This window comes from Mustela nivalis (assembly GCF_964662115.1).
Source record: "Mustela nivalis genome assembly, chromosome: 4".
Taxonomy (NCBI): Eukaryota; Metazoa; Chordata; class Mammalia; order Carnivora; family Mustelidae; genus Mustela; species Mustela nivalis.
Genome location: NC_139023.1, coordinates 93719857 through 93746710, shown reverse-complemented (window position 1 = coordinate 93746710; position 26854 = coordinate 93719857). Strand labels below are relative to the sequence as shown.

The following is a 26854-nucleotide window of genomic DNA, read 5'->3' as shown; positions in this document are numbered from 1 at the left end:
TTTTAATGAAGTACAAACACAAAGTTGAATTCTGGAATAAAATATGTGAAAATTCCTGATTCTCTTTCAGATTTGATTTCATCTGGTTGCTTTAAATAACAACAGCAACAACAAAAACCGAACAACAACAACAAAAAAACAAGGATCTTCAGTTTCCTTTAAAGATATTGATTTATGTTAAGCATAATTTCTCAAATTACAGGAAAAATACTATTATTTATAGCCTGTAGCAAAATTACTCTGGAGGAAGGATGGATTGACAGGTAATGTTACCCAAGCGTTTGATTTACTGTTCTCTTGAAATTTTACCCTCATGTATCTCCCTGAAAAGATTAACCAAGCTTTAATATATCTTCATTGAAAAATGGGACAAAAGTTCAACCAGCATGAAAATAACCTCCAAAAGGAGAGGAACCTAAAGCTCTAAGACACTTCTCTAGAAAGTAATTGTTGGGTAGCATGGCTGAGAACTAGGGTTAGGTTAGAGAATTAATAATGTTCAAAGAGGTAAGTTTTAGACTATATATATATATATATATATATATATATATACACACACACACATATATATGTAAACATATATATATATATATATATATACACACACACACACACACATATATATTTAAATAGGCATCAAAAAACATAATCTTCTGCAATAGTATATATACTGGCATATGTAAAAGTCCATGCTTTAAAATGATTGACATAATGCTATATAGAAGGCACAAGTGCCCCACTCTACCTGTAAGCCCATGTTGATGTTTTCATTCCATATCTTATCAATAAAAATTTTTTCTCCCATAAATAGTGAAAAAAACTTATAAATACTACATCACTGTAAATGTGGAGATACCTAGATTACTAGTATGGTAGAGTTATAAACCCATGGAAAGATGTCATTATACATACTAGTTAATTACTATACAGATTATGCATTCTCACTCTTTTACCCCCAAATCTCTGATAGATTTTGTTGGACCCATATTGCAGAATTCACTTGAGAATGGATTGCCCTGCCAGAGAAAATAGTATTATCAGTGAATGTGGAAACTTTCCTTCTATAAAAGGAAAACAGACGGCAAACACAGGAGGCCACAACTTTACAACTTCCCTAGCAAGTCAAGGAAATCCATAAAGAGGAAAATATGTGGGCTAAATATGAGAAATAATAACTGCTCAAAATAAGAGTATTGGATCATAGGATTGCTTTTCACAACAAAAGCAAATTGTTTTTAAATTAGCAAAGAGAAAATGTAAGCCCTTAAATTCAGATATTGGGTTCCTGCTACCTTCATTTTCAGATATCTCTGTCTTTATATTTTCCTCAAGATTCTTATTTGTCACTTGCATATAATTAGGATTCTCGCTTTTATGTAGAATTTCTGAAACCTTGTGGTAAACAGAGGAACTGGGCTGTGTTATGATCCCCACACTTGAAACTGGATAATGCCACAAAACCCCACATTACTTCCTACAAGCTCACACAGGGATGGATGCTAGTAATTGCCAATGCGTGCATATATATAACAGTTTTCATTTTATGAAAAAGATAGAAGGAAATTTATTCACACAGTCCTCTGTTGACAATCACAAGTGCAGTAGAAGAGTAAAAGATGTGGGGTTTGCTTTTCTATTTAACAGTAAAAGGAAGCATCCTTCGAGCCTTGTTCTTGTCTCCAGTGCTATCTCACTTTCTGCAGCTCCTGTCTCAGCCAGGATGGCAGAGGCTGCCCCAGTCTGTGTAGCAGTTTGGACAGTTCCACGTTGTGATCTCGGTAGTAATTAGAGAGGAATGTTCTAGACTGGAAAGCAAAAAAGAAAAAAAAAAACAAAAACACCAAACTTGAAGGAGGTTATTAGTTCATTAAACATAATTATGCAATCTACATTTCTTAAGAAATTCTATTACAATACAGGTGTCTATAAAATATGCATTTTTTTGTATTTTTCCCTAGATATCACTCATAAGTACCTTTTGGAAAGATTTGGCAGAACTGCAGCTATAAAATAAAAATACTTCCAGTTATATCTTTCCTGGCTTACATACCACAGAGGCACTTATTTGTTGCGGTATTGGTCAAGTGTATGCGGGGGAAGAAGTTAATGAGAGGAAATGGCACTAAAGAAGAATGAGGTAGGGACCTGAAGTGGTACTAAATCTACAAAAGTGAGCTAGGAAAAAACCAGACAGTTCCTTCAAAATTGGTCACTTTGTGTGAAATTGGGCTATAGTATAAAAAGTGAACATAAATAACCATAAAAGCTGAAATTCATGATTAAAGAAATAACATAACTTTGCAAAAATATTTTCTATGTTCAGGACAAAAATTGATGCATTTATTTAAAAATTTTTCATTATTTATTTGAGACCGAGAGAGTAAGAGAGAGCATGAGAAGGGAGAAGGTCAGAGGGGGAAGCGGACTCCCCATGGAGCTGGGAGCCCAATGCAGGACTCGATCCCAGGACTCCAGGATCATGACCTGAGCCAAAGGCAGTCGTTTAACCAATGAGCCACCCAGGTGTCCTAAAAAATGGATGCTTTTAAAGCAAGAGATTTTGCTTCCAAAATATTATAAGATCTCATTATAAAAATCATTATAATGAACTTCCTTATGATTCTTAAATTCCTAGTCAAGCTGGAATCATTGGCCCTTATTAGATGAATAGGTTAAAAAAAACGCTCAAATATATCAGTAGTCTTACTTTATGTAAACAGAAAATTTATAATTGGGTTTTCTCTCAGGATGTCACTTACCTCATATTATACCCCAATGCACGTTGTTTTGTGCCTCTGACTACTAGTTTATAATATAGTTGAGAAGACTTTTCCTTGTGGAATAGGGGCAGTGGCTCAAACCCTGTTTTCAGTCTGGTCAAAGTTACAACATCTCACTTTAGTCCTTTCTAATATTTTAACATAAAGGAGTCTCTTTCTTCGTAAAACTCCCTTGGCAACTTTTGTGCACACTGTGGAAATGGACTTAAGACAATTACATTTCATCTTGTACCCTCCACCAGGTATTTCATTACATTTCTTCCTTTAAACCAGACTGTAAACACTTCAAAGTCTGGATAAGATGTTTATAGAAGTAGTGAGAACATTACACTGATTTCCTGGCAGATTAAAGTGATTTCTGAAACTCTTTGGAAATTATTGAGTTCAAAGGTATAGTTTGAGGACTTTCTGGTACTTCTATTTCCATAGTAACACCTGAATCACTTCCATCCTCCCTTCGCCACCCTGCTTTGGGAGAGATCCTCGTTATATCTGACTCAACTGATGGCTAACTGGATTTCCAACCTTAGACTACCTCTTCACACCATCACTTCTTCTTCGTTTTTTTTTTTTTTTTAAAGCTCTTATTCATTTGTCAGAGACAGAGCACAAGCAGGGGGAGCAGCAGGCAGAGGGAGAGGGAGAAGCAGACTCCCTGCTGAGCAGGGGAGTTCAATGTGGGACTCCATCCCAGGACCCTGGGATCATGATCTGAGCCAAGGACAGATGCTTAATGGACTGAGACACCCAGGTGTCAAGTACCATCACTTTTATTAAGAAATTTTTTTCCTGTTTTTGTAGTTTGTCATTGTTTTATGTATCTTATTATAAATCAATGACAGTAACTAATTTAGTCTCCTATAATATATCCTAGTTCATAATTGTTTTATCCTGTATCCTCTCTGTGGTATTGTGGTTTATGATATAAAATATGCCTGGTTTTTGCTCCCTTTTCTGGCACGGAGCTCCTAAAATCTTTGGAATTTGCTAAATGAAAGAGTTAAAAAGTTATCTTTTGTTATGTTAATTAAGTGGGTCCTGGACCCCACCTGGATGGGAGCTGGTTGCTAGGAGAAAATCCTGTGATTAGAAGGTTGGAACTTTAAGTCTACCCTGCTGACCTTGGAGGAAAGAGGTGTTGGGGAATTGAATCAATTGCTATTTACCAATGATTTAATCAGTTATGTCTCTGTAATGAAACATCCAATAAAAACCCGAAAAGGATTGGGTGTAGAGAACTTCCCCGTTGGTGAACATGTGGAGACTGAGGGAGAGTGGCTCACTCAGGGAGGACTTTCTCCTATGGACTTGTCCATAGGACTTGTCCTATGCATCCCTTCCATCTGGCCATTTCAGAGTTATATCCCTTTATGATTAACATGTGATCTAGTAAGTAATGTTTCTGTGAGTTCTGTGAGTCACTGTAGTAAATGAATTGAACCCAGGAAGAAGGTTGTTGGAACTTTCAATCTATAGCTGGTTGGTTGGTCAAAAACACAGGCTTATGACTGGCATCTGAAGTTTGGGGTGGGGAGAGACAGTCTTATGGAACTGAGCCCTCACCTGTGGGATCTCATGCCCTCTCAGGATAGATATTGTCAGAACTGAATTGGACACCCAGCTGGTATCTGAGCACTGACTGGTGGTGTGGAGAAACTTCCCCACCCACAGGTTGGCTCTCCATTGCTTACCTCAGTACCCACGCATGTTACAGGCATGATACATATTTAATATATAATAATAATGTATATATATTTTATCCAAAATTACTTACTTAGTAAACAATTCATTTAAGTACTTTACACGTTTGGAAAATAGTTACTATTCAGTAATATTTATGTTTCAACTGCATCCTAAGGGCAAACAATTCCTATGGGTATCTATCAATTATTGATCTCTTTCAGCCTACCTACATCCTAAATATATAACACATTGATAATAAAGAAAGAGAAGAAAAAGGAAGCAAACATATTGTCCCTTATTTTGAAACAACTGTATGCACAAAGTTTTACCAGAGTATTTCATATTAGGAAAATATTACCTCTGGATCCATGGGTGGATATTTTCGGCCTTTGCTCTTTCCAAGACATTTGGTCTTTCCTCCTTCCAGGAGTTGACACCAAAAGCCCTTTTGGGGATCAAACCTACAAAAGATCAAACATACACATGATCGTAAAAATGTAATGATTATAAATTGTATACAGAATTTTTAAAAAAAGATTTTATTTACTTATTTGACAGAGACACAGAGAGAGAGGAAACATGAAGCGGGAAGTGGGAGAGGGAGCAGCAGGCTTCTTGCCCAGCAGGGAGCCAGATGGAGCTGGGTCCCAGGACCCTGGGATCATGACCTGAGTCGAAGGGAGATGCTTAATGACTGAGCCACCCAGGTGCCCTGCATACAGAATTTTGAATAAGAGAGCCTCACCAATTGGATAAAGAAAATGGACTTCGGTATGCCCATTGTTACAATTTAATTCATTTCTATAAATATTCATTGAATTTATTTAAAGTCTAGTGAGACTTAACAAACTATATGTTATTATATATTTTCGACTATTTCTACGGAATGAAAAAAAAACCTGTAAATCCTCAATCTTAGATTGAAATTATTAACTTAAGCTTCATACTTTACCTATTCATCTATAAAAGATCAAGGACCTATAATCAAAACTGCAACCCATATACACAGGAATTTTGAAATATTTATTTAGTTGTTAGTATGATCTCCCTGTCAAAATATGTTAACAGATTTCTTTGAAATCATTCAATAGTATATATTAATGTGACTGAATTTAATGTAAGTATAGTTTTGTGAATATAAACATGAGTTAGAGTTTCTAATTTGGAAGAATGCTATGGTTTTTCAAGTTCAAAATGTTTATACTTTTTAAGGAGGAAATTAAAATTGTAAAATTGAATTTATTACATTTTTTTCAGACAACATGAGGCACAGGCCATGGAAGAGGTGAGTGGAAGATTAGACAACTCTTCATTTATTTTGCTGAAGGCAAATGATCCTATGGGATAATTTAGGTCTTTATACTTTTAAGGAAAATTCTAATGGTTTGCTCCTATGGCTGCACAAAGTTACAAAAGAAAGGATGTGTGTCCTAATTATTTAAACTCAGATATATAAGCACTTTTGTTTAGGACTAACAAGATAGGAAAATGGAAGAATAAACCAAATAAGAAGAGAAATTTTAAATTTATTGCTATGGGACTTGCTGCATACATAAAACATCGAAAAGGTTTGCATTTTTGTTGCTCAGCAGATGTTTTAGGAGGATGAGGCATAATTGACTGGGATGTAAAGTTAATTAGTTGCAGAATATTTTGTTGCCCTGGGCCCATTCCTGTAATACCAGTGCACCTGCAATTTGCCTCTGCACATATGTGAACTCATTTAGGGGGAGAGGGAAGTTTTCTTCACAGTTCCCTGCCCAACCTATTATTAGAGACCTGATCCTTGCAATCCAGGTTGTCCTAGTACATGTTATCAATTAAAATTAAATACATCACTGGTTAAATGGTTAAAAGGAAGACAGAGTCATTTCCAAACTGGACTTTTCAATCTGCTCCTTGCCTATCACAGTCCTTTCTCTAGTTTTCATTAATTTCCCAAGAGGAAAAACAATTCAGCATGCTTTGCAAAATGAGATGGGGAAGTCGACATAACTGTGCCCCTGAACAGTATTTTCTGCCTCAGGATGAGAATATTTAACTGCATTAAGGTAAAATACAATTCTGGCAACAAAGCCAAGATATTTATACCCACGCTGAGAGCATCTCCTTTGCTCTCAGGTGTGTAGAGATCCCAGGATGGGCTGCCATCTCTCCCTGTCTCCACAGCAGCTGTTGTGAGGCAGAATGTAATACAACTTGAGGAAGAAGAGCCATATTGAAAATCATGCTTTTAGACAGTGTTATAACCTTGACTCCACATTATTTTGCAGTCCTGGTTTCATCAATTGCATTGATGTTATATACTCTAACAGAGGGCATTTGCTTTTTCTAAGTTATATGAATTCATTGTTTTATGGCTTTATTTTAGTAGACGTGGAATTGCAAAATGAAGATGCAAAGCCTTTCTCAAATAACTGTTGGACAACTTTGAGACAACGAATTGGTTGCCACATGACTTCTTTTATTACACTGAGCATCACCAAAGTTATTAATTTTTGTGATGTGAGACATATTAAAAACCATAATTCTGCACTTGTTTGTAATCTCTTCTTGAAAAGTATGATTTTGCAGGTTTATTGAACCATAAGTAACTATTTGTAGTAAACAAGATAGAACCATTCCCTAAACTACTGCAGGGAGACAGGGGAAGACACGGTAACATCGATAATATTAATGTAAAATGTATTCTAGGGAGCTTTGTCTACTTAATCAACAGGGGCCTGCCTTGTATTGTTGTTATTTCCATGTGTGGGTAAAAACTTCATTAGGGTTGTTTGAGTGGATAAGGAACAACCCAATCATATTACTGCTTTTCCTGTCCTTCCATTACCCTCTCTAATTGTCTAATTGCTGATTCTAATCTGCTGTGAACTGGGAAATTATATAATCAGGTTTGTTAGAATTTTGTCTAAAATTTAATAGGCTTTGTATCAGACCTTGTGAGGGAATCAAGTATATACCTTTTTAAAATGTGTTTTGGCTCCTTGGAGGTTTTACTTGTTTATTTTGTTTCTTTACATTTTCCCCATCTTTAGTTACCCAAGTATATAGTTTTATTTTTCTAAGATGATTGCTAGAACATCTCCCCTTCCAAATTCTTTTCTGCAGCATGCTCTTGCCCCTCCCCATCGAAAGGGGGGGGGCCCATTGCTGTCTCTGTGGATTTGTACTGGCTTTAGCGACTTGGTTGTAATCAATAAAATGGGATGAAAATGATGCTGTGCGACTTGCAAGACTAGGTCAGAGAAAGCTATAGCTGTGCTGGATCACACTTCCTCCACATATCACTCCCTTTCGGAACATGGCCAGACACTCAAAAAGCCACATGAAGAGGTCTCATCCCATTGAGCTTAGGCTTTGAGCCCTCCCAGTCCAAGAGCCAGAGATCTGAGGGAAGCAAAGATGGCTCCAGAAGATTGCAGTCTCCAGACGTTTGATTCATACCCAGATAGTCATATTTTCCCCAGGTTTTATGAGTAGAAGTAAGCAGTTCTGGGTGTGCCTTGTCTGGATTCCCAGCCCCTAGATTCTATAAGCGTAATAAAATGGCTGTGGTAATTAATGCTGGTGGGTTTGGGGATGGTTTGTCATGCAACAACAGATAACTGGAACGTTATATGTGACTACCTGTTGGTTATCCATAATTTAGTAAGTACAAAGTAAAATAGGAATTTATCCTTTTCCCAATTCTGCTCCCCAATACTGGTCACTTTCACAGAGTTAAGGATGGGAGTCAGCATTTCTAGCCTGGAATTACTTGGGGTGAGAGACTGTATTTTTTTTTTTTTCACCATTGTAACTTCAATTTCTAGGACAATTTTTGCAGAGTAGGTGTAAAAAATTTACTTAACCAAACTTATATTGGTGAAAAAGCCCACCAAGAAGGGGGTTTGTGATAAAAAAAAAATGCCTATAGGATTGCACTTTATAAAATAAAGTATTTGTGGTATTCAAAAGGAAGACACTACATGAATAATGAGGATACTCCTTTGACTGCTTTTGAGTAGCATAATGATGTATAAATTCATAGCTAGTATTAATGATGCTATACACACACCTACCAGTGATAATTTATGATGGCAAATAATGGAAATGAAATCAAGCATGAGAATGGACTCACGTTAGTGCTTCCGAGTAATTATAATGAGGTGTAACTCCCAGAAACTTCTGGACTTCATCCATCACAGTAGCTGGGTCAGATCTCAGCTGTTGTCCATCAATAATTAGCAACTGTAAAGTCAAAAATAGTCACTTTGTGAAGAACAAAACTAAATTAAGTAGACTGAGCTGCCTCACTTGACCTGGTATAACATTAATCAATTAGGTCAGTGTGAATAGGAAGAAAATATGCATTACTTAAGATACATTTTAATGTTTACTATTCTTGTGTCCTTCCAAATAAATAACAATCGAGGTTTGCCATTGGCATTGCTTATAACCCTTAAATAACCTGATTGTAAATCAGAAATAAACACAGATACTCTCCTGATTTAGTAGTTCAGTAGAAACTCAATTTTCCATCTGTCATGTAGTCAGATAATTATCCAGTCTACGGAATCCCATGAGCTAACCTTGGAGTCAAAGATTTAAGAATGGCATAGATAAAAATTACTCATCTGCTCTCCTTATTAGCCATGACAAAGAACTCAGCTTTTAGTCATGACCTGATCTGGAGTAAGAATATAAACAATATGGACGTTTCCTCAAATCCTTACCTCTTGTTTGATCCTGCATTCCTGGAGCTGTTACAGCATTCTCCATTTTGACAGTCTGATGCATGACCTCCTTTTTCCTTTCTAAGAGCCCTAGAGGACAGATGTCAGACTATCTGCATGTGGTGTTCCATAAAGGTATTGTCTAAATGGCTATTCTGTGAGTAGTTGAGTTACTGTTTATGAATCACATGATGTCTCCTGTGTGAGGACTCAACACTTTGAGACCAGCTACTACCCAAAAGAAGATCCCAAGAAATATGTTTCACAACCACTTAACATTTTAATACTATTACTGGCATTAAAATGTAAAAATCCACATGTCTTCTTTAGGTATGATTGTCTCATTATAAACCGTTATCTGTGGCAATGTTATTTCTCATTTTCTGTTTGTCAAGTGCAATAAAGCCAATAAAGCCAAGGTATGTTAGACAGAAGAAATTAATTTTAAGACCTTACCTGAGAAGTAGCAAAGTAAGTTAGCCATCTTTCTATGTGGACCGCATACCATCCAGGTATTAAGCATCTCCTTTGTAAAGCTTTTAGGTCAGATGGGGCCCAATGTCCGGTTGTGATAACTTCGTAGAAATTAAACCTCAGGGCAGCTGGATCTTCATGTGATCGTTGGTGCTTTAACAAGAAAGTCAATTTTACAATTGGTGTTCTTTACGCACGCATGGGTATGTGTGCGTGTTTGTGTTTGATGTATGCATGTGCATGTATCTTTTATTTCCAAAAAGTAATGAAAATGGTAAACTAATTTTAGAATGAAAAAATAAAGTGCATATATTAAAATCCAGGCAATGACATATTGCTTATTTAAAGTATAAGCCTTCTGTGTATATCGAGTAGTAGGCACATAAGCCTGTGCTTGACTTCACGTCTAAAATGTTTACATACAAAGAAAGAGAAGAATATAGGATTTTCTTCATGGGTTTAACTAAAAGTGAATAGAAGAGATTCAGATCGGCAGGAGCAGGTTTATAGATTATTCTGCTCGTTGTCTCACCACAGCTATTCCTACAGGTCCTAACACTCTGCAATACCTCTGTGTGGCAGATGTTATGAGCATAGGGAAAGTGGATGTATAGTCCTAATACTTGTTTAGGTGTCATAAAGATGTTGATGTTGCCCAAAGTCCTTTCCTTTTGCTTTCCCAGGAATTTTCATCTATCCATGCTAATTTTCAAGTACTGAGCCATTATTAATTTTCAGCACCAAATCCTCTGAATCTTTCTTATCAAACCATCATTAGTCAAGCTCAAGAGGCCCATACAATAAAAGGTGAATTTAGCAGTCAATACAATTTCATAAGCACTCAGCAAACTCCTTACCAGAACAACAACAACAACAAAAAAACGGTTATAGATTCTGGAGATAAAACGATATAAGCAAAATGTAATCTCTATCTTCAAAGAATTAAAAATTTTCTATGGGAGGCAATAGATTAACAGACTATAATCAAGTCAGATATTTGACTAGAGTAATATATATTGCTGTGGTAGCCAGACAAATAAGTGATCAATTCTGAATGAAAGATGAAGGGATTTTTTTTAACATTTTTTTAAAGATTTTTATTTATTTATTTGACACAGAGAGATCACAAGTAAGCAGAGAAGCAGGCAGAGAGAGAGAGGAGGAAGCAGGCTCCCCGCTGAGCAGAGAGCCCGATGCAGGACTCGATCCCAGGACCCTGAGATCATGACCTGAGCCGAAGGCAGAGGCTTAACCCACTGAGCCACCCAGGCGCCCCATGAAGGGATGTTTTAAGTGGTTGAAAATTTTGAGCTAAAATGTAATAACAGATTTTTATAATTGAAAAAGAAATAAACATAGAAACTGAGAGAGAACTTGATCCCTTAAGTTCGAGTGAAAGTGTTGAGTTGTGGAATGGATGAACTGATTTTGCTAGATATCTAAAGTTTAACATAAAGAAAATTAACTACAGAATGAGGACAGGAGTGTATTAGGACTTGATACAATTGTGTAATAGCAGGTCATCTATGTTAGTTAGAAATAAAATTATAAAAGTAAAGATGAGCAAGAAGTGGTTAAACAGTAACCAGTGAGTGGTAGTTTGGTGGAATAAAACTTTTGAAGGTCTCTCATTATTGTATATTTATTGACATTCTTATATGCATATGCATTATGCTGAGTACACAGAGACTACCTAATACATTGAATTAATACAATGTATAGAAACTACATAACTTGAATAAAGGAATAAAAAAATACTATGTGCATATTAATATGTTAATACTAAAATTTCTATGTTAAGCAGTGATAATATGGAACTGTACTCTATCTACCCTACATTGATTTATAAAAGTTTAACACCAACTTTTCTTTATATTCCTGCAACTAAGAAGATTAGCATAAAAATATGACCAGAAGTCACAAAGGGACATATTTTATGGAAAAAATAGCACTCTAGCTTCTCTGTGAGGCCCATTATAAAAATGTGGGGTAGAAATTACAGTGGCAGGTGACATTTGTAGAGGTTTCTGAATTACACCTGCTGCGCTTTGGATTTATGGTATTTACTGAATAGACAGGACTAGCTAAGTAATAGGCTGCATTATTTTGAAATGTGGAGCAGTTTGGGGACCCTACTCTTAGCAATATAGCAATAAAAATACCAAGAAAAATAATTCTTTTCAAGCATGTATGTTCAAAGAATTTACTTGGAGAAGCAGGCACAGATTCTCTTTTATTTAAATAGTTTAGGTGAAAAATATTCATTTAAATTTGTTCTATGTTTTCCGCTAGGAGAATGTGCAACATATGACCCTTAAGTAATTATATTCAATATTTTTAATGAAGACTTACTATTTGAATGCTTTTGTCACTTTTTTTTAAAAGTAAGCTTAACTTGCTTTCAATATGAATTTTCATAAAGTGAGAAAGGTGTATTTTTCTATCTTGAGGGAGACAGTGACCCATGGATTCTAATAATAGTATTTGGATCTTTTTCCCAATCCAGGTGTTCTCCTAGGATCCCTGACCTCTTGCAATCCCAATGTACAGGGTCATATTTTTCTGTCCATTATTATTTGTTCTTGGCCATAAATGTTTATTGAAGAAAGTCAAGAAAAAGAATGAATTAAAAAAATAAAGAATGGGTAAAAAATAAATGAATAAAAAGTAAAAATACAAAAATTACTCTTATGTTCTTTAAAAATTCCCTTTTAGTCTTGTTTTTTGGGGGACATTAATTTATATATGCATTAAGCATACACATACACAAATACACTCATTTCATGGGATTTTAATACATTTACATTATTTCCACCACAGATTTAAGATCACCTTTAATTAAGCCTTCACTGCTGTAGGCAATTTTACATTTCTGTGGTCAACTTTATCTCACCCCTGTGCAAAGATTTCACACTGCCTTTTTTCTCTCCTCAAACTGCTGTCCCCAAATAATCCCCCTCTTTTCCATTAGAGTAACTCATTCTTAACTTTCCAAAAGAAGGAGAGACCATCAGAATCACTTCGGCTTCTCTATCTCAGACCTTCAAATTTGCCAGCATGTACATTTATCCCCTCTTCTAACTCCGAAGTTTCAGTGGGAAGATTCTTAACCAGAGTCTTACTGATGTAATTCAGAGGGTCTATGAACTTGGATCTGAAAAAAAAGTTTTTTTAATTTTCTGTAACTTTTAAATGAAATTTTGCATTTATTATACCTGTGATTTTGACCACCAATAAAAACAGGTATTTTTGGAAAAAAAAAAAACAACAACCAAAAAAAACAGGTATTTTTGTATCACATTATAGGAGTTTAAGATATATCAAAATGTTTTCATGCTCATCCCTACTTCAACATTACAGCAGTATTAGTCCTGCCATTAGATCTGGCCATTTAATTGTTAAAATAAATAAAAATTTGTTACCGATTTAAAAATTACTTTGATACTTATATTTCAAGAAAGCTATTACTTTGTAATTCTATGTATTTTTATGTTTTTAAAATGTGCTTCTGAAATGGGACCCATAGACTTCTACAGCTTGCCAGGAGTGTCCCTGCACAAGAAAAGTGAAGTCTGGATGCTTCCCTCCCATTGGAGCTGTTTCCTGTAGTCATCTCTTCCTGGTCCCTCAGGAGCCACACAGGACTGATCCCCAGTTTCTCTCCTAGGTCCTAAACATCTCTCTTTCTCTCTCTCTCTTTTTTTTTTTTTTGCCTTAAACATCTCTCCTTTTTTTGGACACTCCTGCCCATCTCATGATTCAAATCACTACCACCATGGAACATAGCTTCCTTGAACCCACTTTAACCTCTCTATAATAAGTGTGTGTCTTGTTTTTTCCCCTTTCTATTCCTGTTTTATTTTCTGTTTTCTAGTTCTTCTTCCCAATTAGTTTTTCCTCCACTAAATCCATCTGGTTTTGCTTTATCATTTGTCGCTAAAAGCTCTGCTTCCCCCCATTTCTTTCAACTCAATGGAAATAATTCAGGCTTTGTTCTGTCCAATTGTCTAATTTCTTAGCAGCCCTTTGACACTGTTATCACCTCTGCTGTATGGTAGTACTCTGTTCCTTTGTATTCAGTGTCATCACACTCCTGGAATTTTTCTTCTACTCCTCTGGCTGTTTGTCTCCTGGGCTGCCTTATCGTTCTCTGTACTTTGCTTCTCTAAACTCTCTCCTTAGGCAGTTTCACCATGTTTGTGGCTTTTTGCCTCTGATTCACAAATTTCTGTCTGCAGCTCTGACCTCTCCCCAGAGTGCCTGCTGACTCTACTGTTCTCCACAGGACAGTCTTTCCTTACCTCAAGGTCACCCTTGGTGCCACATCTTTAGCACCCCTCCCTCCAACCGGTCCTGTTGCCTTCTTCAGTGTTTCTATTTTTATGGGCATATATACTCATCATCCAGTTATCCTTATCAGAAATTTGATTTATCCTTGACACTGTCTCCTCACCAGGTTCTGTTGGTTTTAATTCCTACATGCCTTCTGATACTTTATACTTCACTCCGTCTGTACTTAACTCTCACCGTCAAAGCTGCCTCTATTTCTCAGCACCTCTGAAAGGAAAGTTACTCACTGGCCTAACTCTTCAAAGGCTTTCAGTTGCTTGAAGAATGGTGGCCACACAGTTCCCCCACCTGAGTTCTGGCCCCTGCGTACGACTCAGACCCATCTCCCACAGGTTTCCACCTCGAGTTTTGCTCTCTAGCCACATGGAAGTTTTCTTAGTTCTTTCCATGTGCTGGGGGTTCCTTGTGCCAGTAGACCTCATATACTTTTCCCTCTGCCCAACTCTCCTTCTACCCCATTCAGTTTATACTGACTCATTCTTCAGTTTTAAGTCCAAAGTTTATTTCTCTAGACAATGCTTTCTTCATACCTAACAGATTTCCTTATGGAACATTCAAAATTTTTAGCTATATATCTATGTGATTTTTTGATTAATACCTATCCACACATTAAAATGGACACAATGTTTTAATTAATATTCTATTGATTAAAACCACCATTAAATGTTGTTGCAGAATATTGCACATCAGTGTGATACAAATTTATATTGTTGGGTATTTATTCCTTTTACTGTTATTATCGTTTGACAAGTATTGCGGTATAGGAAGGAATAAATATTTGTCTATCCCTTTGAAGTTCCCATAACACAACAGGACCTTTACAAAACTATTTTGATAATTATTGCCAAATTAGTGTTCAGAAAAGATCTCCATCTATACCTTTCTTCTGGAATGTTTGAATATCTTTATCATCACACCCTTGCCAGCACGAAGAATAAACACGACAATTTTTGTCGAGATGATATTCAGAAAGAGTATCATTTTGATTTGTATTTTGTTGCTCCCTAATTGGGTTGATCATTTTTCATATAAATTGTTGAGCAGTTATATTTGTGGGTGTCTTTGTGTGTGTGAAATGTTTATCTATGCTTTCTGTTTATTTGCTCGTTTTTCTACAGAGGTATTATATCTTTTCTTTTATCAGTTTCCAGAAGTTCTTTTTTTTTTTTATAAAAAACAAATTAAGGATACTAAACCATTTGCCATGTGTTATTAAAGATGCTCTACTTTGATATGTACTCTTTTTGTTGATTCTGATAGACTAATATTTTACATGTTTATACTGTCTAGTCAATCTATTAATCCTTTATGTATGATGTTTTCTACTAGTTTATGCTTGAAATTCCTTGTCCAACTTCATATGACTCAAATATTCAGCTTTTATTACTTATAATTTCTTTTCTTTTTGGGGGGGGTTAGCTATGCAACATTTGACTGTTGAATACATCTGGACATCTAGACTTTATTTTGGTATTCACTATTGCTTACATTTAGCTATGGCCAAATGTTTTTAAAAGTACTTTTTTCCTGCTTCATACCTGGTACCAAGAGTATGCCCTGTCTGAGGGGTCGATGAGGATGGTGATGATCTTGGCCTTGGGGACCAGAGATGCTGCTCGCTTGGGAGCTTCTTCTGAATGGAAGTAATTAGCACTCTTTTCAAACAGAAAGTCACTTGTGATGTTGGATGGAGTAGGAAAAAAGTCCATATACCTGAAGGCAGAGAAAAATAATCTGAGATACAAGTTTTTCTCTAACATGCCGTGGATATGAAATAACGGAACATTTTTACATTCATTTATACTGATTTCTAATTATTAGAGTTATAATTCTACACTGTTATATTATTCTCTATATGTCTATAATACATATTCTAATTATGTTATAATTCTATATACCTATAATTCTAATGCAAGTGCTATTCTATCCACTTTGACTGTAAAGACAACTCAAAGCATTACTGTTTTAATGAACTATATAGGGCAGGGGAAAGAGGGAGATGAAATGGGTAGACTGTTAAGAACAGGGGAAAATCTTTGCAATTTGGGTTGATATTCTCTGCTATCAAAAGCAAAATCTAGAAAAATTTAAGTTTACCCTTGGCAAAAAGCAAATTACACAGTATTGCCTAGTAAATATTTTAAAATAGTAAATTCTTGTTTGTGAATTTGAATACAAAATTTTTAATTTGAGATGATAGTGCACAAGAGAGGAGGGTGTGTAAGTCAGAAGAGCTATAAAATCCTAAGCCGAGTAGGGCAGAGCTGCTCTCCTCCTTTTTAACTTCTGCATAATTTGTAGTATGTGTAGCAATGTGAATGCATTATGGTCCATCTAGAGTCATTAAGAGGATATTTCCTGCTAGTTGATCCTGTGGTGCCTCGGTAGGTTCGCTCCTCCATATGCTGTCAGAACATTCCTCTGTGTCTAGATTATGGAATCAATATGTTCGGAGGTTAACTCGGTGCAAGGCTTTAATTATATGTGTAATCCTCCTTACAGCTCATCACTTCTCTAACCCTCAAATGTTCTAGAAATAAATAATGAGAGCAATTAAGAATTCATATAAGACACTTATTTTCCTCTTTGACATTTGTTATTATGTTTCCCAAATGTGAAGTGGTGAAAAGTCTCATCTATATTCCTGCTTAACAATTTGTGTTCCATTTGAGCTCACAGATAAGAGAAAATTGCTGTTCTGCTTTTAGTAACTTGCATGCACTTCCAAAATTCATTTCATCTTTTTAAAGTAAGGTAGAATAAGAATATCTTAGGTGCAGAGCGGGCACCTCTCTACATGTGATAGGAAGCCAGATCTGCCCACTGGCATTGCCTCTCCCCTACTCTAACTCTAATCTAACAGAACAGGCCTCTTGTATAAGGACAGGTTCATAGGTGGTGTTGACATAAAGTTACAGACTACAGACATATGCGTTTAGGGAAATTTTCCTTGGAGGAGATTTGCCTTATATAACTGGAAGGTGGAGTCAGAGCAATATTTTCTTAGAAAATTGGAATAAAGCTAGGAAAATCTCCAAAGTAAAGGCCAGTTTTAATATCAGGTTTATTCTATTTCAGTTTAGGGAAAATATTGTGACTTTTAAATTTTTCATAATTTATTAAATACAAAGTAATATTCCTTTTATGCATGTGCATGGCCGACATTAATACGGTTTTGGAAATGCTATGTTATTATTTGAATGACAAATATCAGCTTATATTATAACATTTTATAGTCTATGTAGTTAATGAAGATACATGTCACAGAGTATAAAATAACTTATTTATTTGTTTCCTCAAGCATCATTTGTGAAGACAAATTATGCAGTTAAAACAATTCTAGGCACAGTAAAATAATAATATGCTTAAGAAGAATTTTAAATATCCTTATGAATAATTCTGACAAAAATATTCCATAATCTTCTTTATTCAATCATATATAATTTACCAGAAAAATATTATCATTATTGCACGGTCCAAATCAAATTATAGGCAACACTGATTAAACATATCATTGTTATAAATTAATTTCTAATTCACTATGGTAGAGTTGAGCATAACAAATTTATGCTGTAATTATGTAGATGCCACACATACATCTATAATTGCTCCGCTGTGATTGAGCATGTGTTAATAGTGGTCTTTATTTTTTGTTATTTTCCTTACCAATCAATACCCTTGTGGTAGTTGTTGCCATTAAAGAACTGAACTTCTTCAAATGTTTTGGGACTGGGAAGATTGCTGATGATGGAAGGGTGCATAAGAAGGAATAAATAAAGTGCAGTTGTTCCTATAGCAAAAAAGGAGGCAAAGGGTTATATATGAAAATGAAAGAAGAGACAAATGCTACTTTAGCAAAATTTTTGCTTAAAAAGTAATATCCAGAAGACCAATTTTTTTTTTCTGGTGTTAAAATGATTTCCTGAAGGGGCACCTGGGTTGCTCAGTTGATTAAGCATCTGCCTTCAGCTCAGGTCATGATTCCAGGGGTCCTGGGATCCAGTCCCATGTCGGGCTTCCTGCTCAGCAGGGAGTCTGCTTCTCCCTCTCCCTCTGTACTTCCCCTCCTGCTAATTCTCTCTCTCTCTGTGTTTCAAATAAATAAAACCTTTAAGAAAATGATTTCCTTTGGGGTGCCTGGGTGGCTCAGTGGGTTAAGCCGCTGCCTTCGGCTCAGCTCATGATCTCAGGGTCCTGGGATCGAGTCCCGCATCGGGCTCTCTGCTCAGCAGGGAGCCTACTTCCCTCAATCTCTCTCTCTCTGCCTGCCTCTCTGTCTACTTGTGACCTCTCTCTCTCAAATAAATAAAATCTTAAAAAAAAAATAGGAAATTCAGATTAAAAAAAAAAGAAAATGATTTCCTTAAAATCAATTAGGTGCATTTTCATGTGACAACAATCTAAGTATTCTTTTATTGGTCTTCATGATTCTATTTACCTAAACATCTGATTTAATATTAGTACATAGGCAAAGTGAGGCAGACTGATGATACAGCTACTTTTGTCGTCAATGTATTTTTTGTTTGTTTGTTTGATATGCAGTAACTGTTCTATTTATAGAATGACACAGTGTTTCTGCTTTAAATTGTTTTGAGGTAAAAAGTCAGTTTGAAGAAAAAATACAAACTAAGATACCACAGGAAATGTATAACATACAAAAAATGCAAGAAACACATAGGTGGTTGTACATAGATATGCAAAAACTGGGCATCTGAAAACTGGGTTACTGTGCTTTAAGCTGGGAGAGGATTTCAGAAACTGTGGTTCAGTTTCCCTCCTGGAGTCAGGTGAGTGGCTGAAACATCAAGGGCATCTAGCACAATCCCTGAACCTCGTGGATCTCCATTAACAGTCTATTCAAATCCATTAAATTAAATCAAACTATTTAACACATGCTGACTGGTGCTACTCTGTGTAAGTCCCTGGGGATAACTTTTTTTTTTTTTCCCCCTGGTGAGAACTCTTGAGAAGAAAAACTCACTTGCTGGCCTTGATCAACTTAAAGTGTATGTATGGACTTGGGTCAAGTAATCAGGTAATTGCAACCTAGTGAGACAGTTTCCATAGTGAGAGAAGGCGAGAGTGTTTTTCTAATAAATGAGAGAATAGGTGACTTAGACTTGAGGAGTCAGTGAAAGCTTCCAAGAGGAAGTGTTTTCTCAGCTTGCACCTTAAAAAGGTGAGTGTTCCCTGTAAGGTTTTATGAAGAGGGGAGGAATCTGGAAAGACAGACACTTGAATGTCCTAACCTGGCAAAATGGGGCAGTCTGATCTGATAATGGAGGCACTGGGCTGGACAGACAAACTGGCTGATAGAACCCGTGGAGCGGAATTAGAGGCCCACATCACAGAAGGCTCAGATGCAATCTCTGACCCTTGTCTCCATTTGAGTTGGGCCATAGACTGAGTGCCATGGCAGCAAGAATTGTGAAGTGACTGCATTTTCATAGTTCTCATAAACCAACATTTCCCTTCTGGAAAGGATGATCCCTTTTGGAACACGTTGGACCGGGGAGTGTCAGTTGGATTTCCCAGCCCTAGCATAGCTGGAGGTGAGCCACACAGGTAGGTTGGCAGGACAGTTACGATTGCAGCCCGGGATCCAGAAGCTCAGCAGCTCATTAGAGAATTGGCATTTTATCCTAACATATCTTAAGCGTATAGGAGCAAAGGCTACTGTGCTGTAGGTATAAATGAGATGGCCACCTGATGAGACCCTCACAGCTTTACATGACCACCTGCCTGAATAGGAGCATGAGTAGCTAAAGGAAGTGATAACAGATCTAAGGGGACCACCACCTTGCGGGGAAGAAAGGTGAAGGAATCCAGGATAGGTGGATTCTGGTGAAATGGGAGAGTAAAAATTGATAAATGCCCTTAAATATTTAATTACTAATTAAAACAACTTTTCATGATTTTCTTTTTAAAATATTTATTTGTTTAATTTTAGAGAGAAATAGAGCATGAGCGAGCACAGGAGTGGGGCAGAAGAAGAGTGAGAGAGAGAATCTCAAGCAGATTCCCCTCTGAGTGCAGAGCCCACCCAGGGCTCCATCTTATGACCCTAAGATCATGACCTGAGCCAAAACTAAGAGTCAGATGCTTAACTGACTGAGCCACCCAGGCATTCCAAAATAAAATGAACAAAAATGGAGATGCCTGGGTAGCTCAGCCTGTCAAACATCTGCCTTCAGCTCAGTTCATGATCTGGGAGTCCCAGGATCAAGCCCCACATTGGGCTCATAGGTCAGCAGGGAGTCTACTTCTCCCTCTACCCCTCACCCCACATGCGCTCTCTCTCTCTCTGTCTCCAAAATAAATAAATAAAATCTTGAAAAAATAAAATAAATTTAACAAAATGAAATCAAATCATTAAACTCAATTTAAAAATGAAATGAGTCAGAACTGGCTGGGAACTGAATTAGAGGCCCAAAGGACCAGGCAGAACTGTCTAAACACATTGAAAAACACAGACATAAAATCATGAGGGGTGATGGAGTCCTCAAGAACTGATGTGAAATGCTCTTGAAAATAACAAGAGTTCAAAAAGGATAAATTATGAGAGGAGGAAAAAAATGTTCCAGAAAGAAGAAATAAACTCGAGTATTACGGAGTAGTGTCTGGAAGAGAACAGGGAATTCAGAAGGGTTCTCTCTAGATACGTTTTAGGAAGGAACCTACATAAAGATGTTTAAATGATGATAAGAATGGCATGTGTGTGTGTAAGTGCATGTGTGCACATGTGTGTGTGAGAGAGAGATTTGAGACACACGAGAAAGCTGAGAATATTGTAGTTTAATGTCTGTGAGATGTTGAGACTGGATGGATCCAGGGTACATATAAAGGACTATTTTTTAATTATTGCTGATCATGGCAAAATAAATATTTTATAATCTCACTCAGTAACACATACAAATGTTTAATCACCCTGGTGGTCATGGAATTGTACCAGATCTACCCTGAATTACATGAAGTCAAAGTTTTATGTTCTGAGCCACAGCACCTTCATGCCACCAGGAGCAGAAGGAGCTTTGAGCCATAGGAGGGAGAAAGGACTGGAAGGAAGGAGAAAGTCTTTTCAACTGGAGAGAATAGGTATGCGGCTTGATATTCATATAATCAGTCACAGAACGTGGGTCCGCTGCTCCAAAATGTGTATTTATCTTATTAAATACACAATAATTAATAAATAATTATCTTAATAAATATCTTAATAAATAAATTTATCTTTTCATCTATTACTGACATTCGTTTTTATCAATGCCTTTGACATAAATATTTAATAGAGGAAATAAAAAAGACCTCCTCCTGGTAGTACTGTCAGAGAAAATGCACTCTATTTTATAAACAATCAATTTTGTTTTTAGTTTTAACAGATTAAGCCAATCAAATCATGAGAAAATAATATTGACAGTGGGAACACCAATTTTCTGAGACAGGTAAGGCCAACAAGTTATGCTTTTAGAATTATTGTGGGGCGCTTGGGTGGCTCAGTCAGTTAAGCATCTGCCTTTAGCTTAGGTCCTGATCTGAGGTCCTGGGATCAAGTTCCACAGTGAGCTCCCTGCTCAGTGGGTATTCTGCTTCTTCCTCTGATCCTCGTCCCCACCTCATGCTCTCTCTCAAATAAATAGATAAAATCTTAAAAAAAAAAAAAAAAAAGAATTATTGTGCTAAATTTAACCCTTTTGGAAAGCTGCTCCTAGTCTGGTAATATCTTTGACCCAAAATCACAAAGGATACCTATCTGTCCAAAGGATCCTATTAGGACTAAGATTTAATCTTTGAGTGTCATAAACCCAGGCCTACCCTGCCCTTTGCCTGTCCTCATTCACTGTCCCACTATCAGCTAACAGGAATTCTGGCAGGATTCAGCAATGGAGAAGTGGGACATCAGTTCCTTCCATTCACACCTCACAACGATTCAGAAAATAGGGCTTTGAGGACTACTTTTACATTATAACTCATGTTTATGGCAAGGGATGTGCAGGCCATGTTTAAGTTGTTTAAAGACAGCTTTGCATTGAAGAGCAGATTCTTAGCATTGCTGTATCCAGGAAATTTATAGCTCTGAGAGCAGTGGGAATTTTGCCAACTAAAGCAATAAAGAGAACAAAAGAAGACTTTAGACTTCTATGATGGAACAGATTTAAGAATTATCACAACCATTTTCACATTAGAGTAGCATTTTCACAGCATATAAAATAATATTGTCATCCAATTCCTTTATTTTAACTTGTTTGTTTGTTTTCAGCAGCCAAAAACTGCTGAAAGCTTGGTTATTTCCATACTGGTAGGTCAAATATTAAAAATCTAAAGGTGTAAGTTATTGTCTTTATAAATACAAAAAACAAGGAGGAAAACTAGATTTATACTTAGTAACCTGTAGTTTTCTAACAGAACTAAGAAGTAACAATATTCAATGACAAATGATAAAAGATATATCTTTAAATTAAAATTTTAGTATAATTTTACAACACAACAATGTTTTATTTCTCTAGCAGTCTTTCCAAAGTTAGCAATGCTATAAAGGAGTTGGTAGAAAATTAATGCACATTTTAAACAACAACAACACAAGTATCTGAAAATACATGGTGATTTTTTTCCCTTCCCTGTACATGTGTAACTTACTGTTGTAATACAATTTATATTCCTGGAGGAAGAAAAGATTTCAACAACCAATATCTAATAGTCTGGAAATTTTACCCACAACCTTTAAAATGATCTACTTGGCTTGTATTACAAATATCTTCATCTGGGCCAGGCTTATTTATTGTTAGTGTTTGTTTTGTGTTATGGTTTGTGCACTCACTGATGAAAATGCTTCTAGTAAAAATAGTGAATTCAAAATATAGCAACTCAATAAAAACTTTAATTAATCAGGACATGAGCAAAGTGTATAAAACTGTCACATGCTGAAGAAAGTATAAAATATTCTAATTGAAAGTGTCATCTCATTGGTGAAATATTTTCACTCTCTTTTACAGCAGTCTTATACACTTGTCCTTCAGCATTAGTGAAAATACTGAGGGAAAAATGCCTGATGAACCTCAGGTGTATCAGATAATAAGTCCAAACCATATTTATACTTAATAATTATTTTTAAAAAACAAATCACACATGTAGAATGTTTGAAGGTAATAATGGCAGTGGATCTGAAAAAATCAATTTGAGGTTGATATACACAGTGTGAAATAGTTTATATCAAGCCAAGTCCTTTCTTTATAACTTAATTTAGGAGATAATTAGGCACAGCTACAAAAAATAGGGATTAAAAGTCAGATACTGCAACTGTCGTATATTAACACAAATTTGTAAAAAATCTGACATCTGTTGAAAAAAATTTGACATCTGTTGAATATCTTTAAAATCTGTAGTTAAAATTTAGTCCTTAAGTCTAATTAATAGACACCATTAGAGTCGCTTTGAGGATCATAGCATAAAGATGACCCATAGGCATGAAGAACAATTCAAATAATGAACTTGGATAGATGTCTAGATATTTCACAAAGCGAGATCTAATCCAATTTTCCTGTATGACATTATGTTTCATGACAAAAAGGAGAAGAGAAAAAAGAAAAAAAAAAGAATCAGACAGCATACTTGGGTATTCCTACCTGTTTTTTGTGGTCCAATGACAAGGAATTTTGGCAAGTGGTCACAAGTTTTCTCTCTGGACCAAATGTCTTTGTGCCGTTTATCATCACATGGATTCTGCAAGAAAGAAGAATAATAAATCGTACCGTGTAATGAACCTCTGGCTGTGTAATGGACAAATTGTCCGAAGGACTGGCTTAAATTCTTGCCTGATATCCTTGTACTAGCATTAGACCCTGTTCTGGTTCTGGTTCTCTGGTTCCAAACTGTTTCCTTATCAAATGGCATCTTCTTTTCTTTCCTAGCTCCAAGGCTAGGGCTCAGCTTCAGGCTGATCTTGTTGTCATCCTTTTCTGAAACTTGGCTAGGTTCTAACTGCTGAGATTCCACTCCATCTCTGGATTTAGAGTTCACATCTGTGTATCTGAGCCTTCACTTGTCTTAACCTTGTTTTACCATGGTTTCTCAGATTTCTGTGCTCTGCCCTAATTTTTCCTATTTCTTTTGCCCCAGAGGGCAAGGGGCCATCCTTGAACTCTAGAGTTGGCCAAGTTTTCTTTTCTTTTTCACACTATGTGCTGTTCTGTGCTGATCCAGCAGATCCTAATGTTTGTCTGTACCCTATAAGCTGATGGCAGGTAGATCAACATTTCAAGCCTATACCTCCCTCCTGAGCTCTTAACCTGTATTTTAAATTGTATAATTGCTGTATAGATGTGGTGAAGAAATGCCAGACCCAACATACTCACAGGTCCAATCTTTTTTTTTTTTTTTAAGATTTTATTTATTTATTTGACAGAGAGAGATCACAAGTAGGCAGAGAGGCAGGCAGAGAGAGAGAGAGAAAGGAGGAAGCAGGCTCCCTGCTGAGCAGAGAGCCCGATGCGGGACTCGATCCCAGGACCCTGAGATCATGACCTGAGCCGAAGGCAGCGGCCTAACCCACTGAGCCACCCAGGCGCGCCCCCACAGGTCCAATTCTTATCTCCATCTCAACCTTTTCCTGTTCCATTCTCCTTCCATTTTGTTTGAATGACCCACATTTATTATCTAAATTATGACACTTTTGAGAATTAAAAGGGCCATTAAATGAAAATAATATAATTTTTAAAACATTTATTGACTGATAAATTGGTTTTATTATAGTTAACCCAAATAATATATTAAAATCATTTCCACAGTCAAAATTCTGTCTCAAACCATATGTTAGGCATTAAAACAATTATAATTTTATATTTATTATCCAAATATGAAAAATATGGTTCATATTTATGTACTTTAATCAGTCCTTTAGCCATATTTTTTGCTAATACTATGTCAGCAAAGTTCTATTAAAGAATGATTATTTGGGGGACACCTGGGTGGTTCAGTTGCTGAGTCTGCCTTCAGCTTAGGTCATGATCTCAGGGTTCTGGGACTGAGGCCTGCATCAGGCTTTCTGCCCAGCAAGAGTCCTGCTTCTCCCTCTCCCACTCCTCCTGCTTGTGTTCTCTCTCTCCCTATATCTCCTTCAAACAAATAAATAAAATCTTTAAAGAAAAGAATGATTGTTCTCAGCATGATCCTATCATGATTTACTTTTCCATAAAATTGCCTGCAATCCTTTTCAAAGTTCCATTCATGATTATTAATAAATTTGAAAATATTGATACTTTCCATGGACTCTTCTCTATAGACAACTACATTCTTAACTGGGGAGATATTTTCTTTGTAGAGTGGAAGTAAGCAAGAGTAAATTCTGTTAAAGAAAATGTGTTTCTGTCATTTACAATTCTAACTTTTTTCCATGTTAAAATGCCTAAATATTAGAGACCAAATATTTCCATTATTTTCCATTTAGAGTATCTTTCTTTGATGAATATTTGTCTAGATAAAACTTGTTAGATAAGTTGCCTTTAATTATGACACTTTTGACCATTTTTCCAAATGCAAGTGCTGCAAAATCATGGACTTCTCAAAATTACATTCAGCACAGAATATAAATTTATCTAATTAAAAATAGGAGATCCATCAAGAAATGCTTACCACCGTTGAACTTCTAAATTTCAATTAAAGAATGCCAAATTAAACCCCGTAGTTCATTTGAATTCTCATTATTTAATTTGTTTAGTCTCCTCCTTTCTTGCTTTGAAGCATTTATTTTTAAGATGACAAAAAGCACTGAAGGAAGAGAAAAGTATTATTTAAATATATTTTTCTCAAAATAATATTATAATATTTTCTCAAAAATAATATTCAAGGGGCACTTGGGTGGCTCAGTGGGTTAAAGCCTCTGGCTTCAGCTCAGGTCACGATCTCAGGGTCCTGGGATCGAGCCCCACATTGGGCTCTCTGCTCAGCCACTCCTCCCTCTCTGCCTGCCACTCTGCCTACTTGTGATCTCTGTCTGTCAAATAAATAAATAAAATCTTAAAAAAAAATAATATTAAAAACTGCTTGTTCTCAAGGTCATTATATAGACTGAAAGGGCCTAGCTCATCTTGACATTCTACAGAACTTAATATTTGTCTACTATACTAATGATACAATGTTAATTGTACCCAAAAGGTAACAAATGCCAAGTATTCTATCTGCCTTGGAAAGACACATGCCTTCCAGAGGGTGGAAGAAAAGCCAGCAAAGTTTCAGGAGTCTATCACCTTTGGCGATTTTTCAAGGTCCAGTGGTTTGGAGCATACCCAGACATCCCAATCAAGGTAAAGGGTCTGTTTTTGTTCTTTGTGACTTCTATTACTAAGAAAGAAGCCCAGGGCTTGATAGGCCTCTTTGGTTTAGGAAGCAGCATTTTATTTCACTAGGGAGTACTGCTCAGAGTCATTGACAGAATGGTGCAGAAAGTGCTAGTTTTGGGTGGAACCCAGAACAAGAAAGAGTCCTGCAAGAGATAAGACTGAGGTACAAGCAGCCCTCCCCTTTGGCTCATACATCTGGGCAGACCTATGGTACTCTGGAACCTATGGTATAAAAGGATGCCAAATAGAGTTTTGGTCAAGCCCTAGAGGAGAATCACAAAATACACACCCAAGGTTCTGCAAAAGGGTGTGCCACCTGCAGCTGGTCATTTAAACTGGTATCAACTCCTGGTATGCTATAGGACCCTAGAAGAGATAGTGTTTGTCATGAATTTTCAAAGTGATTGTGTGGTCATAAGTAGCCACTATAAGCTGAATATTGGGTTGTACCCAGTAGCAAATCATTGTAAGATGGGAGTGGTATGTCTGGAATTTATCTCAAGCTGACACAAAGGCTACT

The 26854-nt window shown here is 36.3% G+C and overlaps 1 protein-coding gene across 2 annotated transcripts in view; it reads right to left on the bottom strand.

The window, feature by feature from the left end:
• Nucleotides 1-700: 700 nt before the first annotated feature.
• The window catches only part of LOC309863291 (bifunctional heparan sulfate N-deacetylase/N-sulfotransferase 4), a 242168-nt gene continuing 216014 nt past the window's right edge, over nucleotides 701-26854 (bottom strand). For both annotated transcript variants that reach the window (XM_082727895.1, XM_082727896.1), the window contains 7 exons: nucleotides 23623-23719; nucleotides 17672-17795; nucleotides 15544-15718; nucleotides 9638-9808; nucleotides 8587-8696; nucleotides 4822-4924; nucleotides 701-1805 (listed from right to left, as the gene is read on the bottom strand). In XM_082727895.1, the coding sequence (XP_082584021.1) occupies nucleotides 1686-1805; nucleotides 4822-4924; nucleotides 8587-8696; nucleotides 9638-9808; nucleotides 15544-15718; nucleotides 17672-17795; nucleotides 23623-23719 (900 nt within the window). In that variant the 3' untranslated portion in view covers nucleotides 701-1685. The remainder of the gene's footprint in view (nucleotides 1806-4821; nucleotides 4925-8586; nucleotides 8697-9637; nucleotides 9809-15543; nucleotides 15719-17671; nucleotides 17796-23622; nucleotides 23720-26854) is intronic.